Raw genomic sequence first — 24,746 nt, 5'->3', positions numbered from 1 at the left:
GTTAGGTTTGGGCCTTTGCCAGGAAGGGAGGATCTAACAAAAAATGCTATTGGTTGTATTATGGGAAATGTGGGATCCAGTGTTTTTGGAGCTTGACTCATAGGCTACTAGAAACTAAACAGTAGGTTATCTCAGCCTTGACTGCTTTGTTTTTCACAATCCATTAAATAAATCTGTCTCTTGTGAGCCCCCCAACTTTATGGAAGTGCAATACCAAATGGCTGGATTAACCCTTTTAAAAACTCCTAATCTACTGGGCTGTATCATGCTGAGGGGATATCACTGACATTTAGCAAGTGACATTTAAAGTTTCATTTAAAGTTTTATTGAATGAGTCAGGCCTAGGCACCAATGGGCTCAAAAGGCTCAGAGGCCCCAGGGCCAGATCATCTGTATAAAGTAACTGTTCACATTTCTTACTGGAAAGTCAAACAACTATGAAGAGACACAACAACAGTTCAGACTGTTAGGGGGCCGTTTTCTCATAAAATGTCAATGTAAAACAATAATGAGTTGTATTTCCATATGTACGATATTTAACCGGTCGGTTGGACTAAAATAAGAACATAAACTGTTCAACAGATGGCAGTAGTGCCCCTCTGTGTTTGTTGACGGTCAGAAATGATCGAAGAAGAAGGAGAAGGGGAGGAGGAGGAAGAAATAGGAAGAAAGTAGGAAAAGGAGCAGGAGAAGAAGAAGTGGCTTTAAAAAAAACAACACGGACACCTGGCTGTCTGTTAACAAACAAGGTTACACAGTTATCTGAGAGGTATATATGACATCTAGTTTGTTTGAATGCAAAATGAAAACTGATGTGCCTACTTACTGGACTCGCCTAATGTCCTAAACATGCCTTATGTTACTCGTCAGACCCCAAAGGAGTCGACAGTCGTCAATATTAGCTAGCCCGGCTCGTAGTGCTGTTAGGAGCTAACAGTTAGCTGCTCGGTTTGCTGCTTGTTAGCTGAATGCGTTGACAGTTAGCTGCTGTTCTGTCGTTTTATTCTCGTTTGAGACCTTATTTAGTCGAAATATAGCCAGGTTATTCAGCCAGAGGCAAGCTAATTTTAGCCCCAGTAGCGCCTGTCTGTCGTCCAGCTGGCCGGCTGCTTCCTTATGCTAAGAGCTTGGTTACCTGCTAACACTAGCCGCCTGTAAAACATCTGCTGTTGCTGTCACAGAGTTAAATTAACCCGAGTTTTATCAGACGGGGGTCATCGCTTTGAAATGGCTTAGTTGTTTTCCCCGGCTCCTTTTTCGCTTCTTAAAGGTCAAACGTTTATTGCTGTGGCTCGTTTTTTTTAGATACACCGTGTTCCCCTTCGGCTAACTGAATTAGCTAAAAACAAAGCAGTATAATTTAATGTAATCTGTGATGTATGGACATCACAATCACCTCAATCACCTTTGCAACGGGCGGACAGATGAGGTCGTGTAGCTACATGTCATGTAAGTCAGTCGTCAGTGTATGGCATAACTCATTCGTCCTTAGTTTATTCCTTAATTCAAAAACAGCTCCTTCAAAACCTAAAAGCATGTCATGTGAGGAGGAGCCTTCATGTTACACAGTCATGGTGAACTGGATCGTTAATAGTATTTCATGGTTATAGCAGCAACAGTAATAACCCTGCCTTAATATCATACAAATGCATTGAATACATACTACATGTTTCCTCATGATGACATGTCTCCAGGAGCCTTATTTGCTGTAGTAAAGCTAAACCATTGCTCGTTGTGCTGTTACTAACGATTATTTTGATGACATATTACTTCTTTTTGTTAAATTGTTTTGTCTATAAAATGCCAGAAAGTAGTGAAACATTTGCCAGAGCAATGACTTGAGAGTGTCTGTTTTTGGCTCTACCAGTGTACAGAATATCTCAAGTACACAGTATTGCCATAAAACTTCCCTGCTGTTCATTTTTTCCCCCAAACATTTTCCAGAGTGGCCTAATACAACCAGATACATTAGGAATGGCTACCATGGTGTAAACAGTATGGACTACTGCTCTTACTTTTCAGTTAAATTTATGTATCATTTCAGTTTTTTGGAAGGTGTAAAAAGTGTACTGTGATAGAAACAACTTCTTTGAGAGATTTATATCTCATTCTGTTGCTTTTCAGGAATCAGCCTGATGCATGATGTGAGCTGTGAGGCCTTTTGACACCTGGAAGTGGCTGCTGATATGGTGGACCTGAGGCTGACTCTCAGGAGCCCCCAGTCTCACTTTTTTTATGAGAGTCTGGGGAAAATGTTGCCACAGATTATGGATCTAGGATATCATCTTCCATGAGTTTCCATTTTCACAGTGCTTCAATCAAACAGCTGTAAGGAACATGGAGTGGGAAGCAGCTGAAAAGGAGATGGATGGCGTTACAGACACTGACGTGGAGATCCCTGACGGTGATCCCACCTTAGCGACCAAATCTAGTCAGTGTGAGGCCCGAGAGACTGATGATGACTGCGAGCAGGAGGACAAAACAGCCTATCTCAAATCTCAGGACACCCCAAACCCAGCCACTCCACAAGACTCTGGAATTGGCGAAGCAGAGTATTGTGGTTCTACAGAGGCCAAAGAGGATACTGAGGAGGTTTCAGATGGGTTCGAGCATGACAGCACTGCAGATCAGGAGAGCTCACAGGTTATCAATCAAGAGGAGGATGAAAGTGTGAAGGAGCAGCACATGAATGGAGAGTCTGGTTGGAGGAACGTGGGAAGTGGACGCAGGTGCAAACTGAAGAGCAGTGGTTCGTTTTCAGAGCAGAGCAGTCAAGGTGCTTTTGCCTCCATTCAAAAAGGAAACGTTATGTCCAGCGGGGGCCGGCACAAGCAGGCCCGCAGGCGTAACCACCACCACCATCAGCAGAATCGGGGCCGCAGGCGGACAGGCAACCAACTCGTCTTGGCTTTCAAGGATATGCTGTCTGAGTCTCTCAGCTTCTGGTGCATCTCCTGCGTCCACATGATGATTGAGATTATTGTCACATTAACTCACAACTGCGGTGTCGGTGTGGAGACCGGAGGGGCGAAACTTTTCAACTTTGGGCAGCAGCTCCTTGCAAAGATCACAGATATACCTGGGATGAAGGCGGATGCCAGTCGGATTCTGAATTGGACTAAATGCACAGGAGTGGACATAGTGGATAAAATTGTGAGGTCAGTGAAGTGGTTAAAGACAGCTGCCTTATCTTGTTTCAGACTTTTCTGTGCTTTTGTTATTCTTGGGTCCCAGTGGGCAAAGGGTGTGCTGGTGCGACTTGGTGGAGAGCGGGGAAAACGCTACTGGGCGGCTTTTCAGGAGTCAAGGTTTTGGAAGAGGGTGGCTTCCCTGCTGGAGAGAGTTAGAAGCCGATTTAGGAGAGGTGGCCAAGTCCCGCCTTCCACGCCTGAGTCACCCAGCAGAGCAGGGAGGGGCCAGTCGGGCCAGGAGCTGGAGAGACTGCTTGCCTTGGCTGAGGTACCAGAGGATGAACTCGACCCCTTTACAGTGCTTGGTGTGGAGGTGCACGCCACTGAGGCTGAGCTGAAGAAGGCCTACAGACAGCTTGCTGTCCAGGTGTGTGTGTGTTAAGTGCCTGTGTCTGAGTGAAAAGTACTGGGTATTTAAAATGGCACCACTGGATGCCTGTAATAATGACTAATAAACTGCATCTGAGGCTGAATTATTCTCCTTTACTCACGCAACCTTTTCCTCTGTCCTTTCTTTTTCAGGTCCATCCAGACAAGAATAAACACCCACGAGCTGGAGAGGCGTTCAAAGTACTGAGGGCTGCCTGGGATATTGTCAGTAACCCAGAGACACGACGAGAGTATGAGTTGTGAGTACTCAGAAAAAGTGGTAACAAAAATATTTACTGCATTTAGTAATCCGTTTTATCGTCTTTTGTCAACTACAGTGACATAATACAGTTAAAATATCAGTTTGGTAGAATCGAATATTATCCTCTTTTTGTTGTAGCGTGAATGAGTCTCTCAGTGGACACTGACCTTGCATTATTTGCAGTGTTCTCTACTTCAAAGAAAATTAATGCTTCCTGCACTTTCAATTTAGGCAAAGCCTTTCAGGTCTGTAATGTCGTAGCAAAGCACCAACCAGTCTGTTTCGTTCCCACGCAGGAAACGCATGGCAGCAACTGAGCTCTCAAAGTCCATGAATGAGTTTCTCACTAAACTGCAGGATGACCTGAAGGAAGCCATGAACACCATGATGTGCACTAAATGTGAAGGCAAACACAAGTATGTCGCTGCACACCCAACATCATCACATATCTGTATCAGCGTATGAGTCATCTCCTCAGTCTGAACTTAAACATTGTGTATTACACACAGCTGAATCATGTCTTGTGCAGCAGACTTTTCACCACAGTCGTGTTTCCTTTGTGACCTGTGTGTGTGTGTGTGTGTGCGCAGGCGGTTCGAGATGGATCGTGAACCCACTGAGGCCCGGTTCTGTGCTGAATGCAACCGTTGCCATAGTGCTGAGGAGGGGGACCTGTGGGCTGAGTCCAGCATGTTGGGCCTGCGCATCACATACTTTGCCTGTATGGATGGCAAGGTCTATGATATTACAGGTGAACAGCTAGATTTTATTTAAAGATGATTGGTTCTGCTCACTAGTAACTGATCAGTATCATGAGGTTTGCATGAGGTCATATAGTGTCAGTATCTGCCCCTCTAAGAAAGAGTGTTGCTTTACTATTTCTGTGACCTTTTGTGACACTGTCATGTTTCAGAGTGGGCAGGTTGCCAAAGAATAGGCATTTCTCCTGACACACACCGTGTGCCCTATCACATCTCCTTTGGTTCAAAGAACAACAGCAATGCCACACGACACAGGTACGTCCCCTCAGGTTCCCACAGGTGTTTAAAACTGAACATTACATGGATTGTTGGGGACCCCAGAGGGGCTCCTGTTAGCTTCTTCATATTGGGGTTGTTGCTGTGGCTCCATGGGAGCATAAACATAACATTTTGCTTCATAAACTGATTCTAGTGGATAGTTTTGGAGAATTTGACTTTGCTGAAATGTCTTCTGTGTTTTTTCTCTCCAACAACACGAGGCAAGTGGTGACATAAAAATTTCAGTGGACAAATTTTTATCAAAACATTTTTTGCAATATGTCAAATATAAATTACTTAAAACAAAATTGGGACAAACTGTGAAGGTGCTATATATGAGCGTTTGCCATTCCTACATAGCCAGTGTTAGCTTTAACAGCGGTTTACTTACCAAGAGCTTCAACCATCCTTGTGTGTATAAGACAAGAGGTTAAGATGCACCCTCTGGGCAGCGCTAATTCTTCATCCTCTGATGTTGGACTGAGGACAGACTGGATGCTACAGTAACTCACTATCACAGTGGTATCACAAGACAGGACGGGGCTAACTGGTTAGCACGCTAACTACAGTGGAGGAAAAGAGGTGATATAAATAGAAGCAAAACAAGAGTTAACGTTGCCATTGCTTTTTCTCACTGGAGACAGGTCTTGGTGAGTAAAGGAACAGTTTGAAGCTGAACTTGCAACATCTCCTGTAGACTGTTAAACAGCTGTCATTGCTAATGTTGGCTACATAGTGATAGCAAAAACTTACATATAGCACCTTTAATGAGAAAAAACATTACAACTCTGTTGTGTGAAATTTATTTTCTTAAAAAAGACATGAAAGTATGCAAACATGTAAATACGTTATCTCATTACCATCTGTTTTTTGGTCTCTGTCGACAAAGTATCTCTTCACTGTGACACATAAATATAGATTATCATCCCACACCTAACGCCTTTACAAATGGCAATAATTTATTGTGCTCACAAGTGGTTACAACATGACCACTGAGTCCAAAACATCGAAAACTTCTAACTTTTCCTTTCAGGACGCCCTCAGAGCATGCCACAGGTCCGACCAACCCTGCTGATTTACAGGACTTCTTCAACCGTATCTTCAAAGGAGGGCCTCCTAATGACATGGCTGCCAACGGGGGCTTCTTCCCCTCAGGTCCGCCTCATCACCCACCTGGTGCTGGTGCACCCCCGTTCTCCCCTCCTCCAGGCCAGACAGGTTTCCACATGTCGGGGGCTCACCGGCCAGAGTCCAGTGAGACTTGGGCTGAAAGCGGCAAACCCCCCAGGAGGAGGAAGAAGGTCCGGAAGCCCTTTCAGAGGTGAAGTCTGTGGACTTCTCAGTGTATCGACAAAGCAACACAGGGACACAATAAATAATGGCCATGTTTGTCTCTTGCCTGCCTGTTGGCATGCCAAGATCTGAACTAGAGAAGATTCATGAGGGTAAGGCTTCGCTCAGATCAGCCAGAGGAGAGCGAGACTGGATCACGAAGAGGAGCCTGCGGACTGAATACAAGTATTGAAGGAGGGCTGAAGAGGTGACAGTGATGGTGCTTTACCTCTCATTTCACCTTATTGTTTGTTGGTCTTTATGACGACTGTAGCCTTGGCATTGAAATCCTTATCAGGATGCTGTAATGAAACACTTTCCTTTCATAATTTCCTGCCAAATCCTGCAATGCATGATTTATTCACCTGCATTTTAACACTTCTGTTCTCTCACTTTTGTTAATGTTTTGTATAAGGTTAGTTTAAGACATTGACTTCAGACTGTTGAAGAGGGTTGCAGTCAGTTAGACTGTGAATTATGGATAACTATAATCCACATGAAGAAGATAAAGATCTGAGCAACATCACTGTGTCAGTGTTTCTCACGTTAGTGGCGTGTGGATCTACCTCTGGATCGGCACCTCGGCCACTGTATTTCAAGAATGAATCTTAACTAGCCAAACCCAAAACATCTGAACTAAATTTACAAATTTTGAAAATGTATTTGCAGGAGCCACTCTTTTATGGGTGACCTGACCTGAGAGTGGCAGGTTTTTGCAGTTAAATTGGGGCATGTTGTGATTCTCTGGTGGTGGGCAAACAGATGGCAAGTGAAAGCAAAAACATTCTTGGTATGCAGGACTTGATGGAATTCGCATGCAGTCATCCTTCTGCATCCACTGAGACAACATATTTGTCCCTAGTTTTTTGTATCATTATTATTTCAAACAGGAAAATTTCCTCTTAAAAATTATTAAATATGACATGGATCTTTGGTTTGTTTGCCGTTTGCTGAAATGACAAATTTGTGCTCACCAGGGGTTCAGTTTCCGTGGTTGCATTTCATAAAACAATCCTGTTATTGCTTTATGAAATGTAACACAATCACATACTACATCCACTCATTCAGAATTAGTTATGTTTAAAGTTAGGGTTGTTATTTGTTTGGCCAATACCAGAGAATCACATCCTGCATGAGATTCCAGTCACATTAAAGCTAGGTTTGTTTCTCAGCATTGTCAACATTTGAACATCTCAGCCACAGACAAGAACCTGTGATGCTGTAAAATGTGATCTGTGGATCTGATACAACCCTTTTATCATTCTTATTTTATTTGTTTTGAGATTCAAAGTGAATTCAGTGGTGTTTCAAAACTTTGTAGGCGACACCTTGACATTTTGAAATGTGACATGTTGATGTATTTTCAGTCCAAAGTACCACATATAGTAGATTTATACTGCCCCCTGTTGATCCAGTGTGCAACCACACCACTGACCTGATGTTTCATGTAGGCATATTGAAATCACAGACAACATATAGCAGTTAACAGCTACCCAAGTCTTAAAAGTATTGTCGTAATTTAAAATCAGACATTGTGCTGATTTACTGAAGCAAACCTGACCTGTCAACTTCATTACTGACTTCACGGTACAAAATCAACAGTTTGAAAACCTGTCATTCAAACTGTTCCTGAAATAACTTGATATTCCAGTTGTCATCTAAATTTCTCACCATTTCCTTCCTCTCACGTGCCATTTTATGCCAGCTGTGATGCTTTGGCTGTACGTTATAAGCCAAGACTTGTACAACAGTGTCATCTGTCATGAAAGACTCCCAAAACAGGAAAAGTCAGGAATGAAAAAAATCTACCACAGAAAAATAAACATTCAGAGTAATTCTAACCCTGAGAGCGAAGAGCTTTGATTTGTTTCCATGCAGCTGTAATCTCAGTGGTTCCTGGCAGCTTTGTAATTAACATTATTAACATTCTGACTTGTTATGTTTTGCAGTGATGTGTCAGTTGGTGCAGTCTCCTGAACACAGTTGAAAACCTCCACCTGGATGTGGTCCAGCTTTCAAAATGTCAAGGTCACTGATTGACAGAAACTCTAATCTGATTTCCTTTTAATCTCCCCAGTGTTACAGTATGTAACAACGTTAGCAGTTCAAAAAAACAAGCAGTTGTATTTTGGGTTTGGTTTCTGGAAATGATTCTTGCATTAAAAATTACACCTTAATCTTCATTGTAGGTTAATTTAAGAAACCAGAGCTGTTGTTGTTTACACCTGATATGTGATGACTGTGAGACTGTAGTGATATACGGCATTTGATAAAGGCTATTTTTTATATTGATGGTTGATGATGAGAAATGCCATGTTAATTGTTTTATTTTTCTTTTGTGTTAATTTGCACACCCACCCCTGTTGTAACATCACAGGGTTTTCAACAGTCATTGGTGATTTATCCAGACTCCTCCAGCTGCAGCTGTGTGGGAGGTGTAGCTCGCTAAGCTTGATATATTTTTTTGTTGTTGTTAAAAGATGAATGTTAAATGAGTGACAAATTTTTTTGAAAAATGACATCTTGCACGACCATTACACTCCACTTACCACTCTGGAGAAACCCAAATATCAGAACTATTTTATGGCATTGTAATGCATAATGAGGGTCTGTGTGGTCGCCTTAAAAGATGAACCTTTGTTGCAAGTATTGTTTGAGTTCAATGAAGCAGGACGTTAAGTTTACCACATCTCTCTTCATGTGTCACATTGTTTTTCTCTTTTATATTTGGCCTATTTCCCAGACATGGACTGAGTTATTGTAAACTAGAGCGGCCTTTCGTTCTAAGTGAGAGTATCTCTCACACATTGAGACAGTAAAAATAGTACTGGATTAACTTTATTCTGGCCAAAAACAATTTGATAGCTTGAAGATTAGAGATGTCAAGGTTAAATTCAGGTTGTTACTGATCAAAAATGACAATAATATTTCTTTCACAAATTTGGCACATCTGTTCCACATCTTCTTTGCCAACAATGTGCACTTTTTCTTCTTATCCATGCTTTTGGAAACCTGGTTTTTAGATCTCCATACAGTGTCAAATATCTGCTTGAGTCCCTGTTTAAGAAACCGGACCCATATTAAAAAGAGCGCGTTGTTTTCCACATCCACCTTGACTTGAGAATGTACAGTGCTGTATGTTAAAGGTAGCAGTTTGAAGTCAAAGGAAGAGCCAACACTTTTTTTCCTTTTTTTCTTTTCAAGTTTTTAACAGAATATGCAGAAGTATTGCAAAAAATATCTGACAATCATCAGGGTTTTTTGTAGGGAATTATGTGGCGAGTTCCCTGGCTGGCAAACAGTTTTAAAATATCGCTGTTGGGTTTCGTTCCCCCGCTTTCTCTGGTTTTCAAAATAAAGATGATTTCCTATATGCACAATGTTTGCTCTGTTATATGCTCAGTATACATAACACATGATCAGTCACTTAGCAATGCATGTCGAAGTTACTGAACATTTTAACCGTACACAGTGACTGTCAAAGTAAGGTTACACGTGTCTCCTCAGAGCAGCTGGTTAGCCTGAAGAGGTCTCATCATTCAAATTGGCCTAATATTTCATTTTACTGTAAACCCACACTGAAGGGGCTCTCTGTGTCACTGTTTTACCTCATATGGCTTTTCCACTCTCTGACCTTATTAACTAATGGTGCTATGGCCATGGAAAGAGGGCAGGGCATGTGTATCCCTCTGCTCCTTACAAGGAGCTGTTTCTGAGAGGTGCAGACTCCTGCACAACACCCGATTTTAAGCCTCAATCCCCTTGACTTATTATAGCCTCTTACAGGTTAGATAGAGCGGAGAAATTTGCAATATCATATTTCATAACTGCAATTCAGACTCTTTAAATCCAAAAAAAAAAAAAAAACAATCCTTCAGTCGAAGCAGTCCTGCGATGCCACTTTACCTTTCCTCAGTGAAGCAGTGAAGCGTTTCTCAGCTGTCCAGCAGTGAGCACTAATAGTTCATCTCTGACTGACAGCTTCTCTTCATGCAACATGGAGACAAACGGTTACAATGCCTAGCAGATGTTTAATAAATGTATATCAGGTCTGAGCTAAACAGAATCCACAAACAATGTTCAGTTTGTTGCAGCCGGTTGATAACTTGTCACTCATGGGAGTAAAACTGACTCAAAAACGTTCTCTGATTGTCTAAACTTTCTGCTGTCCTCTGCACTGTCCTGTGTGGGAGGTTTGGTGAGATGTAGAAATCAGAGGTTCCCAAACTTTTCTCATGTTCCTGTCTGGATGCCAAAAAGACTTTTGGCCCTGACTTCCCAATATGTAAACTCAATGAATTTTATTAACCTGGAACATGAACTGCATGCTTCTATTCCTGCATGGCTCCAAGGGTACAGTGAACTCAAAAGTAAAACTCCCTTTATCATATTTAGCATCACCCTAAGAAATCCTCTACTTTACATGTCATTTTGCTTTTTGAACAAATCTTTCTAACCTGAATATTGAATTCCTTGCCAGCAAAGGAGCACTCTGTGTTTGCTTACTGTTCACCCATGAATTAGATTCATTCACGTATTCTTTTGCTAAATATTTTTCCTCCTGGTCAAACACAGGCTGACCTCCAGTTTGGGAACCACTGATAAAGACTAAAAATGAAACATTTGCATATTTGCAAATATTATTTGGCCCTGACCTGAAATTTACCTTGTAAAATATACACTTGCATATATGTCTGGTTAAAAATAAGACAGTGTCAATCATAATTAAAATATTCCATCCTGCCAGCTTTCTCTCCTCTTATACAGAAAAAGAATGAACATGATCATTTATGCAACAACGTGTACTGATTACATCCACTGTGTTTTCAACTACAACTTGCCTTTCAGAACCCCGATGATGCTTTGGAGCTGAGAACAGTCTCGATAAGCCACCAGGCCTCCGTGGTTGGCCCAGCGGTCGGCTCCTTTACATTCGGTGTAAGGCTGGTGATACGTCAGTTCTGTCTGCTGATCCTGTGCTCCAGAGCCGGACTGTAGACTCTTAGTCAGGTCCACCACCCCCCCTCCGAGGGCCCGGAGCAGGGCGTGAGGAGCACAGGAGTCCCACTTAAAGGTGCTGCCCTCTGAGAGGACGTAGACGTCGGCGAGGCCCTGGATGACGCACAGGATCTTGTAGCCGGCTCCAGAGGCGTACATCAGCTTCTCGGGGCTGCACAGTGAAGCCAGGGATTCCTTTACCACCTGCTTCTCACTGGAGCTCAGCACCGCAGAGAGGCCTTCGGATCCACCTTTGGGCCGAGATAGCGAGCAGACGTTGACGTCGCCGCAGGACACTCCCCAGAAGTGCTTCCCCCTCCAGCTGTGAATGCCAGGAAGAAGTGGAAAGGTGAGAATATTTCAATTGCAGATAACAAAGATGACCAACAGTTCATTCCATCACTCCAACATCAACATGTAGGGTATCTGGTCAGACTCATCACTGAATGTTTCTCATTGCATGTTTCCAGAATCTTAGAGGGGGGAAAAAAAACTGAGCTTACAAGATGAGTTCTGGCTGTGTGAGGTGAAGAGAAAGAGAGTGGATAGTATTTACACACAGTGTGGACAAACAAAACACATAGATATAAATGAATAATCAGATTCAGATAATGCTGATGTTGCTTTGCATGAATCAGATGTTCAGATGTAAAGTGTCTTTCTGACGACTCTTCCATGTAGACCATGTTTGTCCATCAGTGGAGCAGTGCAGTGTCAGGTAAACCCTGCTGAAGTGCCCAGTCTTCCAGAGTTTTTAACTGCCATTTCTTAATGATATTTTGGGAAGTGGAAATTTCAACCTGGTAACGCTTTGATAGCTTTTTATGACCTCCTCTGCTTTGTAGGCATCAGTTAGCTTAGGGGAGCCCATGGTTGTCGAGTGTTACCACAAGGTTTGAAGAGAGTATTCATCAAATCAAGTTTTGAGACTTTACAAGTAAAACTTTTGTACTTGCCACAGCATGTGTGTTTTTTAACTCACCCTCCACCTGAAGGATCTTTGTGGTGGAACGGCTGGTTGATGACGCCCATGACGGGCTCGCCTGTGCTGCGGCGGTAAACCCCGATCAGAACCAAAGCACAGTGAAGACCTGAAGGAGACAGGTGACCCTCCTCCAGCACCTCCTCTCGGCCCTCTATGTACTGGCTGGTGGCATCTTAATTTACAAAAAACCAAACAACAGCGATGATCAGTTCTCAACTGAGGTCTGAGATAAGACCTCAGCTCTCTGAAAAATTCAGAGGAAAACGCTGAGCCTTTCACCTATGGGATCGATCCAGATTCCGAGCTCTGAGGGGCTGAGGGGCACCGTCAGGCTGTCTGTGCTAGCGTCGATGGTCGCCGGGTTTTGGTGGATGGCTCGAGCCAGCAGAGATGCCGCCGTGTGGTCACCGTCCAGCACTGTGGCCAGCAGCGCCGCGGTCTCCTCCTCTGTGCTGCACACTGTGACTGTCACACTCTCTCCTGTTGACACACAGACAGCCAGTGAGGCTTCATTTGATTACATTACCATGACTAAATGACTCTAAATATTTACACAGTGCAACATGCACCACGCATAAATATTTGGACAGTGACACACTGATGTGTTGGTTTTATGATCTGATTATTTTATATGAAAGATGACTCAATCACAGTGAGGCTCAAGTGCTGATTATTAGGTCAAGTGTATTTTTAGCCTCTCTGGCTTCTTAGTGATTACTATTAGAAACCTCCCCACTCATACAAAGAGCCTGAAACCAACCCATCTGAAGCAACACCTGGCTCCATATGTATTGTGTCAATTAATTTAAGTTGATTTGATCAAAAACAACTTAATTTCGGCATATGTACCATGTGACTCCAATATCAATAAGACCTACAATGACTGGTTTATTGACAGAAAAGTAATTATTATTAAACTTGTTAGTCATTTACAGGCTAAAAATACCAAATATTCTCTGGTTCCAGGTTCTCTAAAAAATATCAAACACCAACTGACATGTACAGCAGACCCCGCTAACTTCCATCTTATATTCCTAAAAGCAGATAAACAGCTTAAGCTACAAATCTGAATGTTAGCTTTTGCAGGAGCACAGGGATGCAGTGGCAGACGTATAATAATCCTAAACACACGGCTCATTCAAATAGTGGCTTCAGCCAAAAGTTATCCAGAGCACGACTCAAATATCCGGCTGCAAACTGGTGACTGGTTGTGCAAATAACCAATGAGTGCGATGCAAAGTAATTACCAAGCCCATTTTCAAACTTGTTGGACTCCTCTCCATGAATGAAGCCAGCCATTTCAGGGAACTGCACAAAAGAACAGACAGGATGTCATTAAAATGCAACACACAGTCCACTTTAAGCACATTTATAGAGTTCATACTTAAATGATACTTAGTCTTCTCCAACCTGAGCACCAACATCATGCCGGATCATCTCCTGGATCACCACGTCGGCGAGCGTCTTGAAGTCCTGGACAAACTTCTTGTTCTTGTCATCTCCGGTCTTCTCTTGCACTAGGAGCTGAAAGAGGGGAGCCTCCTGCCTGCAGACCCGAGCCACGTTAGCCGCTTTCTCAGCCACCCGCAGCAGCAGCCTCAGCAGATCAGCCATGCCTGAACAGGACAGAGGAAGAACAGGTTTTAGTCAACAAAGAAATGGAAACTGCGCGTGTGGAGGAGAGAGAGAGAGGGAGAGAAAAAAAAAGAGATGAGGCAGGTCAAACTCACACATACTGAGTTAATTATAGCCTCAGAATGAAAACAGGGCATTTCTGAAAAAAGACAAGAGCGAGAGGAAGGGAGGGAAGGATGTGGTTTCAGGTCTTTGCATTTGAACCACACCAGTGTCTCTGCTGAAGTCAAATGCCTGGTGAACTTTGCATCTCACAATCCTCCCCAAAACACTTCAGTGATATCACTTTCCAAATTATTATTTAGGTATTATTAGTTATTATTTAGTATAAAATATGTCTTTATTTTAAATGTCTTTTTTATTTATTTGTTTATTTTTTATCATATATTATCATATAATAACTTAGAACAAACAGCAAAGCACAATGAGTAGGGAGTGACTCTAGAGTGCCACCCACACGCTGCTCAGTGCTGAATTATGTCAGAGGAATATTACTGTATCTATATCTTCTCTGGGGATGGAAACACAGGCCTCTATGACATCTAAATAATGTCAATTTAGTTGTTTTGACTTGCAGTTGTAGTAAACTTTAGACGAACCATCGATACTACTGCTCATAACGCCCCAGTGGACCCTGTTGCAAATGTTTAGCTTAGCATTTATGAGGATAGATAATGTTAGCGAAGGAATTTACACGTCAGAGAAAAAAAAAACACTACGGTGAAATGACTGAAACCTTACCAAACGCTGCTTGTTTTCCTCTCGTCTGTCCTTCTCGGTCGCTGTATTTTTCCTGTCCGCCCACTGTCACCAAACGCGGATATTTTATTGTGACAGGAATGACACAGGGAGTGCAGTTTCAGTAAAACAGTGGTATTAAGGCTCTTAATTAAACCTGGGATCTGTCCGCTATGGTTTCCTTACGTCAGTACGAGTTTCCTATCGAGAGGAAGGGCGGACGGTGCCCTCACATCTAGGGCGAAAAGTGCAAGGTCCAGACCGGAGCGCAAACGGAGCGAGCACGGTTTGTTTTACAAGGTGTAGACAACAGGAAGCGAAGCCGCGGTGCGTTCCAATGCAAATTCGAAATTTGAGCTTCCCACTCAAGGATTTTTTTTTTTAGTGTAATTATTCTACTGTACTTTATTGAAAAAAACAAAACAAAACAAAACAAACAACAAGTCAGACAAACCATGGTATTAAAATGTGCCCGAGTAGTATGAAAAAACGTATAAAATGAATTTAAAAAATAAAAAAATAAATGCAAGTAAATAAATTGTAGATATTCAAGAAAAATTAATTAAAGATTAACAAATTAATACATTAACACATCCAGGTTTTATTAATTTGTACATCTACACATCTCTGCAGTTTGTCGTGCGCATTTGGGTGGGATTTTCATAAATTATCTTTATGTATATAGTATTTTGCCATCATAGGATTATGATATATTAATTTTCCAGTTTCTTTTTCTTAACCAGACTACCCGTAGATTTATGAGTGCAGATAAGCATAACGCAATCTATTGTTATGTCCTCATATGCATCACAGGGCTGCACAATACATTTGTAAATCAAAATCTCAAACATTCAAACATTTTCAGTAACACTTTCAGTAATTGTAACGTTGTATGACATATGACTACATCAGTGCCTTTGAACAGTACATAACTTTCAACTGCTACTGTGCTTTACAAAAATGTTTTTAAATAATCAGTTTACAATTGCAGCTAGTTATCCTTGTCTGTGTATATATTCCAGGTGAATATGGTAAATAAACCTCCATATATGTGAGGAGTTGTTATGGCTTTTATCTCTCAGTAATAGCACACTCCCAGAGGTTCCCAGGAACAAGAAGGGTGGATACTTGCTCTCAGGAAAGACATTTCCAACCCATATTGACCACAAATGTAATAACTAGGTTTAGCAATTAAGCCCCTGTAATCATATCTTGAGATTTTAAAAGAGAAGGAACAGTTCCCTCTCTGTTATGCAGATGTACAGTGTGCATTAGACATTTAAAGGCTGGTAGTGAGAGAGCATCCTGCTTTGGCTGATGCTTTATTATAACCACATTTTTACTGCGATGCTTTAAATGTATCAATGTTTTAACTCTTTAGGGCTCTTTCACAGTGAAATCACAGCTCAGCAAAAGCCATCCCCAGAATCTCTTCCAGTAAAACTGTGGACCACAATCACACCGTTGAGAGCTCTTAGCAATTTTAGAGGAATATTACAGAAACTATACAGTATGTCCTCTGTAACATTTAATTTCAGTTCACTTGTAGTCTTGGAATAATTGGTCTGTAATTGTTTCACTGCCAAAAAGGGAAAAAAATCATATTAATTAATTCTTCATTTCCTTTTTCTCAGTGTCTAAGTATAAACTTACCTTTTGATATAATTACTGTCTTGTCTATGCTTTCACAAACATTACTTTCTTATGTAGATTTGTTTAATAGAGGGGGTGACATTCACCCATTGGCTCTGACATTATTTCACAAGCTCAGATATTACTCACCCTTAGCTTAGCCCACAGAAGTATCAAATGCAAACATTTCACACTGCACACTGATATTCTGGACATTATCTGGAACAAATCCAGAATCCAGTTTGCAGGAATCTAGATGCACTGTTTGTGGCATGAACAGAAGATGCATGAGCAAAAATGAAAAAGTGTAAATAAATGCATCCTTTCCGGTTAATATTCAGACTTATACGTGCACACACACACACACACACACACACACACACACACACACTAGGTGAAATGGAGAAACTTGGTCATAGACAAGTGACACATTTTCAGAGCAAGTGCTTTTTGGTCAAATCTCTGACCACTAATATCCATTAGTCGTACATGACGTAGTGCATGGCAGATGAAAGTGGAAGTGGTTGATCAATAGAGTCCAGTGTCCACATTAGAGTGGGTGAGGCAGTCAACACACTGCTGTGGAAGCCATCAGTCGCACTTAGGATCCTTACAAGGTGGAGGAGTTTCTTGAGATGGAGGTAAGAAAGACTAAATGCTTGAGATAAACAGTTTATTTTCATACAGCTGAGAGCTATTCTTATTATCAATGATGCAAATGTTACAATGTATTTTATGTATGAAAAACATACAGAAAAATAATCATCTTCTCTAAAATGTCCACATGTGAGAGTAAAATATATATGATTGTGTTTTGGGAACTGATTTAAACTGTTTGTTACAGGCCTCAAACGAGAATAATATGTCAGATCTGGAGAATGGCATGGTCACGATTATCCAAGTTTTCCACAAATACTCAGGTCACAAGTGCAAGCTGAGGAAAGCTGAGCTTAAAGCGCTAATCAACAATGAGATGAACCATTTCATAATGGTAAGTTATGGACATATAAACATTGTCATATTTTTGTCAGCACTTTACAGTCTGATGCTTGGATTACCTCATAACAACAACTTAAAGATAACTGACTTTTAATAAGCATGTGTAAATTTCATAGCCACAATGAAAATGTACGTTGTTGTAAATTAGATACTTGGATGACTCTGCTGATACTCTATCCATCTGTCATTCAGTCATCAGTCTACAGGGAAATATCCTGACAGCTCTTCACTTTAAGAGGCAAACATGCAAACATGTAAACATATAAACAAAATGTTGCATATTTGACTAATGCTATGCTGAGAAGCTAGGTCTGCAATAAAGCAAATGTGCAGAGGATAAACTAATACCATTCCTCTGTCACCACCTTTAGACCAAAGTTCACAACTTTCATTCAATACTATTTTGTTTTCTGGTTTGTAATGAACATTTCAACCTCATAGTGTCACAAGCTCAATTGTGTTTTGTTTTTTTGCTGAACAGAAAATCCATGAGAACGAAATTCTAGATGAGCTCTTTGCGGACCTCGACCAGAACGGAGACCTGGAGATTGACTTCAAGGAGTTCATCGCCCTCATCTCCATGGTCACCTCAGCATGTCATGAACTCTACTAATTACTCAGCATGTATAAACATTCATTCATTCATTCATTCTTTATTCATACCACTTATCTGTTAAGGGTTGCGGGGGGGCTGGAGCCTATCCCAGCTGACACTGGGTGAGAGGCGGGGTACACCTTGTACAGATCACCAGTCCATCGTAGGATGTATAAAAATATACATTAAAAAAATGAGGAACACAGGAACAGAGTGTCTGAATTTTTTTTGTCTGAATGATGGCAGATTGTTGTTAACGTCTTTTCTTTTTAAAAGATTTGTTGCATAAAGGAAAATGTCCGACAATGACAGCACATGAAGAACTATACATTTGCTGTAACAAGAACATGGTGAGACTGATGAGAAGCATTTCTGAGCAAACAGTTCCACTCTGACCTGCGGCACCTTTTGCCAAGAAAATTAACAGGAGCAACATTTTAGTTCTGCTGTTTGTGTCCCATCTATAGTCAAGGAGTACAATAGTTTTTTTTTTTTGACACTTAAAGTACATGTGGAGTGATCACAGCTGTGAGTAAGATGGCTTTCCTTCTGGTGTGGTATGGCAGGTGCTAGCTAACAGTGACCAAACAGCTCTCCCTTGTGGAGAATCTGCAGCCTGCTATATGTGAGAGAGAGTGACTTTTTGATTGAGTTGGACACGAGTTCTAAGAGGTCCTTTTTGACGAAAAACAACAAACTTGCTTTTGCTCCCTCACTTCTCTGCATGTGAAGCCCTCTCTGCTAAATGCTGCATTTTACAAACACATGCATGGCGAGATATTTTCCATCCCAAAAGTCAATTTAATTCACTGTCTCAGATTGTTTTCCATAAAATCCAGGATCTTCTTCCAGGCATCTTCCTGGGCAGCAGCGTGGGGCGCTAGGTGACCTCCCCACAGAGTGATCACTGCAGGAGGGAAAAGACAGTTATACAGTTATCATTACTTTACAGCTCATACTTAACATTATATCTTAAAATGTAATAATGACAAATTAATTAATTAATTAAAAATGCACCTCTGGGATAGGACTCACGTTTTTTTGGTTTGACGCTCCACAGGGACGCTCTTGAATTTGGTGAGTACGGCGGTTCAATCAGATGACCAGCACCGGGGTATGACAGACGAGTGAACAGCTGAGATTTACCTGCAGCCCTCAGGGTCTCCTCAATCTGATGACCAATAAATCAGCATTATAAAACAATCAACAGCCAGTTAATTATTTTTTAAAAGTTAATTAATGATCTACCAGGTCTGCGTTCTCTATGCTTGAACTGCTCAGGTCATCCTCTCCCACTATATACATTAGAGGGCAGGTGAGGTTCTCTATCTGCAAAAACAAAAACAAAAAACAAAAACAAAACTCTGGAGATGAGTTTGTAAAAACAAAATAGAGCACATTGCGTGGATGCATGTTTGATTTGTTATTTTGTTGCTGAGGGATCAAGTGGCAGAAAGGCTGTTATGTCTTTCACATCACCTTCACTTTGCTCTCAGGGGAAAGGTTAGCGGGTAAGGAGACTGCTCTGAAGCTGACATGGCCTTGGTCATCATACATCCAGTATTTCTGGTCACTGAAAGGACGAGTTGACATAGAAAACCACAATTCACATTGTCTTTTAATCTTTGGTCTTTAGTGATTGTTGTTGAAAATAATCTCAGTCTATGGACTCATCAGAAAAGTATGATACTGCACACCATCATTGATTACAATTTACCCTTCAAAGTTTTCCGTCCTCCCATCATCATCTGAGAGCTTGATGGTACTTCCTACTGGCCCATTTATACAAATCAAACAGGATGGCTGGAAAAGAGCTCATAAAAACGCATTCATTAATTTAATTTTTTTTTTCATGTATATGGAGCTGTGTACTGATCAAACAGTGGATTGAGAGACAGATGACTGACAACAGACTTTCTAACATACTTTGACACCAATGTTAGTGGCAAGTCGAAGAGTCAGGTAGACTCCAAATGACAGACCGATGATCCCAATTCTGTCGGCGCAGACCTGATGATGATCTTGAAGTAGGTGGAAGGCTGACTGTCCAAACAGAATAAATGGGACATTTTGAGGACATGACAAATCATTATAATTTTCAAAAAATGTATAATTTTAAACTGAGATTTGTGCATGATTCAGAATGGATTTAACATATCGTGGGATAAAGTAAAGCCTGCATCTCATCCTACCTTGAAATATGAATCACCAACATTGATTTTGTTTTGTGGGCCAGGTAATTCTTTGTGCCCTATGTAGGCAACCGACAGGCTGGCGTAGCCTCTGGATGCAAACAGGGCAGAACGGTACTCCACCAGTCCTCCACCCATTCCCCACAGGTCCAACATGCCTGGAAACGGGCCCGTACCTGCAAGAAATCAGTAGATGCCATTCAGAGAACACAGTTACCACCCGCCACCTTTCCATGACTATCTTAAAATGGCTCTACGTACGCTTCAAATCACGTACTCACCAGGGGGTAAGAATAACGTCCCTACAACTCCATCTTGACAGATCTCTATCCTCCTTACGCCTGGTGCCATGTACCAGCGCTCAGTCGTTACAGCAGCCAGCTCATTGCTCTGCTCCTCGCTGGGTGACACGTGGCCCTCCAGTAAGGACACGTGAACTACGTATGGAGTCTCTACATTTTTTTTCCTCAATCTGTGGAAAAGATCACAACTCTCAGGAAACTCTCATCAACATTTCATCATTTGTACAATCAATAACAAGCATTTTAAGTTTTAACAATGTGCCTCTGCTCTTGTAATGCTCAAGAGCAAATCTGTGTGAACATGAAACAGACTTTAACAAGACATAACAATTAAAAGAACACGAATATTGACTGGGGAAATGCGTGGAGGCTGAGGGGATGGAGGGAGTTACATTTCCAGGAAGCAGGTAGTGGTTGTAGCAGGGTTCAGCACTGAACAGTTAGCATACAATCCTGTTATAAGTGCATGAGAACACAGACAGTTGGGTTTGATGCCACAAACTGTATTTTCTGTCGCTCTCAGTGACCTTGTTTTTATCACCTGCCTCAAACCTTCTCTTGCTCCAGGAGCCGGCTGCAGTCCCCAGAAGAGTCCCATGGGCTCACATCCCGAATATGAACCCCCAACTGAGTGATCCCTGGTCACTGTTGGAGGGACAGAGTGGGGAGATGATCATCAAGAAAGTAATCATCAACACTGCATTCAAGTCTGGTTAACTGGTTTATCTACTGAAATAATCTGATTCCTAAAAGTTGGATCCACACCTAACAGATTAAATACTAACTTGTGGCTTTCATCAAACATTTTTATAACCGTTATTTAACTGTAATTTGGTCCAAATCACCTTTTAGTATTTAGTATCTGTGTATGTTTTGTTAAATACAAGACTAAACTACCTACAAGGGTTAGAGAGATAATATATAATATACACTGTGCTGTAAAACTCACAGCTGACAGTGCCGTCTGCATCTGCATTATAATGGGCAAATGCCTCCCATAGGTCACCATCCTCGCTATGCATTTGTGAATGTACTGTAACCGGACAGTGAGGGGGCAGGAAACGCCCTTTAATGCTGATCTGTTCATCTATGAGGGCGCGAGCGGGAGCAGCTATCAACACAGGAGGTTGTCTATAGCTGCTCCTCCACCGAACTGCACCTAGAGGTAGAAGAAAAATATACTTGTGAATTTGTGAGTGGTATTGTAGATGACTGTTGTTCAAATCTTTACTGTAAAAGTATTTGTATCAACTCTCAGAGGGCTGAGAAAGATCTGAAATTTGCTAATGAAAGCAGTGTGAAATTGTCACACTGCTAAGGTGCTTTCAATTTATGAATATTTAAATGAAGGCAGTTCTGTCCCATGGGATACAAACTCAGTGAGTACATACTGTGACTCCACGGCAGCAATGATAGAACCCGTGGAGAATTTCTTCTGCACTGCATACATTTCGCAGAGGCTGCAAGCTGACTTTCAATTTCTCCTTCAATCCCCATGTTTCCTCCTGTTTCCCCTCCCTCACACCAGCTTCTGTGCCTTCTCCCTCCACCATCTTCTCGGGCTCTTCTCTGCCACAAGTTACCCGTCAACTCCAAGACTACCAGAAACTGTTCTCTGTCTTGTGTCTGAATTCTGCTTTTTAGGTAAAGATCTTATTAAAATGTAACACTGTCTAGCTCAATGACACTTTGACATGTGGATCAGGAGGAATCTAATCACTAACCTGCTGCTTTTTAATAGTCATGTGACCTACAGTCACCCACCTTGAAATGTTTAAAAACACTATCTCTTGAATGTTTGTATTTTCCCTAAAATCCTCTAGTAACTGAAACTAATCAGTTGTTCTTTGGCCTGTGGCCTAACTTTCTATGAAATGCTACTGATATCTGTTAACAGGTTTTTGAGTGTTTCACTTACAAAGAAAGAAAAATACTGCAAGAAACACAACCTCCCTGGTGGAGATGACAATCTACAAAAAGTAATACAGTTTCTGTAATAATAACGGGGTATGAATCTTTACAGCATACAAACTATATAGTCATTGACAAGTCCAAGAGTACAATTATGGACACAAACTGCAGTCTTTTAAAACAAACTCTGTGTTTTGCATAATTTGTGATTATTATAACACCTAATATCTCAGATTATCACATACGAACAATCAGGCCTTCATGTTAGAACAATAAACCTGCAGTGTTTAGAAGCAGATTAACTCTGGGTCAAAGCAGAAGTAGCATAACTGAGAGACAAGATCCAAATAGCTGATCTGAAAAACACAACAAAGAACAAACAATATTCTTACCCACTGCATGATGCAAACCTGCAAGTTTCCTGTGTAAACTGAAGCATGGTATTATTTTCATTTCCATGAGCTGCCGTATTGTTGTCACAGTCATATGTGTTCTCAGCATTATGGTGCTTCTGCCTGCCCTGTAAAGACAGAGGAGTGAAAATCAAACATTAAAACACAAAAGACATTCTCATCTATTAGGTGAAATAAGATTGTTCTGCCCCAGTTAAACATTAATCCTTACAACTGATCGAGGGTGAACTGCACACTATGTTTGCAAGATTTGTCTGGCTACAACTAACTCCACTGTAGGAAAATAACCTTAGGCCTTTGTCCTACATAACTGCCAACTCCACTGTTGGGATAGAAAACAGTTAGAGGATGCTTCTTTGTGACTGGCTACATCCTGAAAAATGTGGATTTTTCCAGGCTCCAAGTTGAAACCTGTAAAATATAAACTGCTAATGCTTAGTTAAAATTAAAATCTGGATTTCATATGGATTTTGCACTCATAACCAAAACTACACACATTATATTATGCTTTAACTGTGTCAAAGTCTCATAGGTAACTGTTTTATATATGATTGGGCTGTTTGAAAACTGTGGTCATAATGGTGATTGACATGGTCAGCAACAATACTGAGATAGACTATGGCATTCAATTGATGATTGATTGGTATTAAGGGCCCCAAAGTGTGCCATGAAAACATTCCTCACACCATAACACCACCATCGCCAGCCTGAACTGCTGACACAAGGCAGGTTGGGCCCAAGGCTTCATGCCTCAGCAGAAATCAGATTTCATTAGACCAGGCTATGTTTTTCAGTCTTCAACTGTCCCTTTTTGGTCAGTCTGTGCTCACTGCAGACTCGTTGATTCGATTTCTCGGCTGACAGGAGTGGAACCAGACATGGTTCCATTACACAGATTCTGATGTTAGATGTGAACATTAACTGAAGCTTCTGCACTACTGCCACATAACTGGCTAACTAACTGCATGAATAAACAGGTGTGCATGTGTCATTTATAAATACTAATAAAGTGCTCGGTGAGTGTATGTCTCAACCTTTTCTAAACAAACAAAATCACTTATTCATTTTTTAAAATGAAGGTTGTGATGTTAACTTACTATACAACTATGACTATGATTACAGTCAAAAATAAATAAAACGGACATGCTATGAATAGAACAAGCCAACACTGTCTGGCCAATGGTTGCCTTCTTGTGCAATCCAACAGTAAATTACAGGTATCACTCTGTACAGAGGACTTCAGACTCTCCTGACAAATACAGTTAGAAAGACAACACTGACCACCAGCCGTATATGACGTTCACTTTTGGTAGTTTTGGTTGAGAGTTAAAGTATCCTCATTTCATGCAATTAATCCGATATTTAAGAAAAAGGCGTGATTTTTCTTTGAGGTGTTGATGGTTTTAGCGATCACAGCTGTACAAACACGTCTGGTCTAAAACGACTTTCCAACTAACATTAAGTCTGAAACTGGGTTTTAAAACTCTTTGGGATCTCAGTGAATCAACTGCGGGCCATATTTACAAAGTTATCCTACCACTAGCAGCCCTCCTTCACGACAGAGAGTTTCTGCTGGAGAGAGAAACTTCAGCTGGAGAATATGGAAGTTAGATTTAGATCATGGAGATGAAGGAGGGGCTGACCCCTCACATACATCTGTGCCTGACCGCAGTTGTACTAGATGACGCTGATTTTCACTGTTGTAGTAACTTATTAATTATCGATCATAGTTTTGATTAAATTAGTTTTCTCTCTTACAAAAACTACACTCTTACAAACTACTACTTGACAAACTCCCTGTCAGCAAAACATTCCTGAAACATTATGTATATATATATATTTTTTTAATTTTAAATTATTTGACCTCGATCCCATGTCTTGATTTGTTTATTTATTACAAAATTATGCTTTATAATAGCGATTTGAAACAACTGTTACAACCTCCCGGAACGTAAAAGAGAATGAATTTCAAAATAAAAATAGCTTTTTCATAAGAATTAAAAAGTGAAAAAACAACGACTGGATCGTGGACCGCATTAAGGTATCTTTTGTATGATAAGTTATGAGACATGAGACATGGGAAGTGGCCTAGCAGGACGATCGGATAATCTCAGTTATTTTGCCGAGATATTTTCATGAATGTATTACTGTATCCAGATGTTATAATACATCC

The 24,746-nt window shown here is 41.1% G+C and overlaps 4 protein-coding genes across 9 annotated transcripts; 2 read left to right on the top strand and 2 right to left on the bottom strand.

Moving 5' to 3' along the window:
- The first annotated feature begins 614 nt into the window (after positions 1-614).
- On the top strand, positions 615-9,553 carry dnajc14 (DnaJ (Hsp40) homolog, subfamily C, member 14). 2 transcript variants are annotated; one of them, XM_018699047.2, is made up of 7 exons: positions 615-769; positions 2,125-3,558; positions 3,714-3,820; positions 4,119-4,238; positions 4,413-4,573; positions 4,736-4,838; positions 5,875-9,553. In XM_018699047.2, the coding sequence occupies exons 2-7, from the start codon at positions 2,338-2,340 to the stop codon at positions 6,164-6,166; spliced, it is 2,004 nt and encodes a 667-aa protein (XP_018554563.1). In that variant the 5' UTR covers positions 615-769; positions 2,125-2,337; the 3' UTR covers positions 6,167-9,553. The 2 variants fall into 2 exon arrangements, with proteins under 2 accessions (XP_018554563.1, XP_018554564.1); XM_018699048.2 differs by lacking the exon at positions 615-769 and adding an exon at positions 864-1,449.
- Positions 9,554-10,184: 631 nt separating this feature from the next.
- On the bottom strand, positions 10,185-14,823 carry inpp1 (inositol polyphosphate-1-phosphatase). Its single transcript, XM_018699054.2, has 6 exons — positions 14,533-14,823; positions 13,567-13,772; positions 13,404-13,464; positions 12,436-12,636; positions 12,154-12,328; positions 10,185-11,493 (listed from the first exon to the last, which is right to left on the bottom strand). The coding sequence occupies exons 2-6, from the start codon at positions 13,768-13,770 to the stop codon at positions 11,004-11,006; spliced, it is 1,131 nt and encodes a 376-aa protein (XP_018554570.1). The 5' UTR covers positions 13,771-13,772; positions 14,533-14,823; the 3' UTR covers positions 10,185-11,003.
- A 1,835-nt stretch (positions 14,824-16,658) lies between these two features.
- Positions 16,659-18,345, top strand: LOC108898920 (protein S100-B). The gene is made up of 3 exons (XM_018699055.2): positions 16,659-16,802; positions 17,006-17,152; positions 17,642-18,345. The coding sequence occupies exons 1-3, from the start codon at positions 16,797-16,799 to the stop codon at positions 17,771-17,773; spliced, it is 285 nt and encodes a 94-aa protein (XP_018554571.1). The 5' UTR covers positions 16,659-16,796; the 3' UTR covers positions 17,774-18,345.
- Positions 17,967-24,251, bottom strand: LOC108898918 (peroxisomal succinyl-coenzyme A thioesterase). 5 transcript variants are annotated; one of them, XM_018699050.2, is made up of 12 exons: positions 24,111-24,251; positions 22,553-22,680; positions 21,199-21,408; positions 20,795-20,894; positions 20,229-20,419; positions 19,948-20,123; positions 19,682-19,798; positions 19,473-19,558; positions 19,235-19,328; positions 19,004-19,084; positions 18,791-18,926; positions 17,967-18,662 (listed from the first exon to the last, which is right to left on the bottom strand). In XM_018699050.2, the coding sequence occupies exons 2-12, from the start codon at positions 22,659-22,661 to the stop codon at positions 18,562-18,564; spliced, it is 1,401 nt and encodes a 466-aa protein (XP_018554566.1). In that variant the 5' UTR covers positions 22,662-22,680; positions 24,111-24,251; the 3' UTR covers positions 17,967-18,561. The 5 variants fall into 5 exon arrangements, with proteins under 5 accessions (XP_018554566.1, XP_018554568.1, XP_050930768.1 ...); XM_018699052.2 differs by having other exon boundaries at positions 22,571-22,680; XM_051074811.1 differs by lacking the exon at positions 24,111-24,251 and adding an exon at positions 23,855-24,002 and having other exon boundaries at positions 22,571-22,680.
- Between the last annotated feature and the right edge of the window lie 495 nt (positions 24,252-24,746).

The sequence above is a fragment of the Lates calcarifer genome, linkage group LG12, assembly GCF_001640805.2.
Source record: "Lates calcarifer isolate ASB-BC8 linkage group LG12, TLL_Latcal_v3, whole genome shotgun sequence".
NCBI classification, from domain to species: Eukaryota; Metazoa; Chordata; class Actinopteri; family Centropomidae; genus Lates; species Lates calcarifer.
This window is presented reverse-complemented; position numbering and strand designations above follow the sequence as displayed.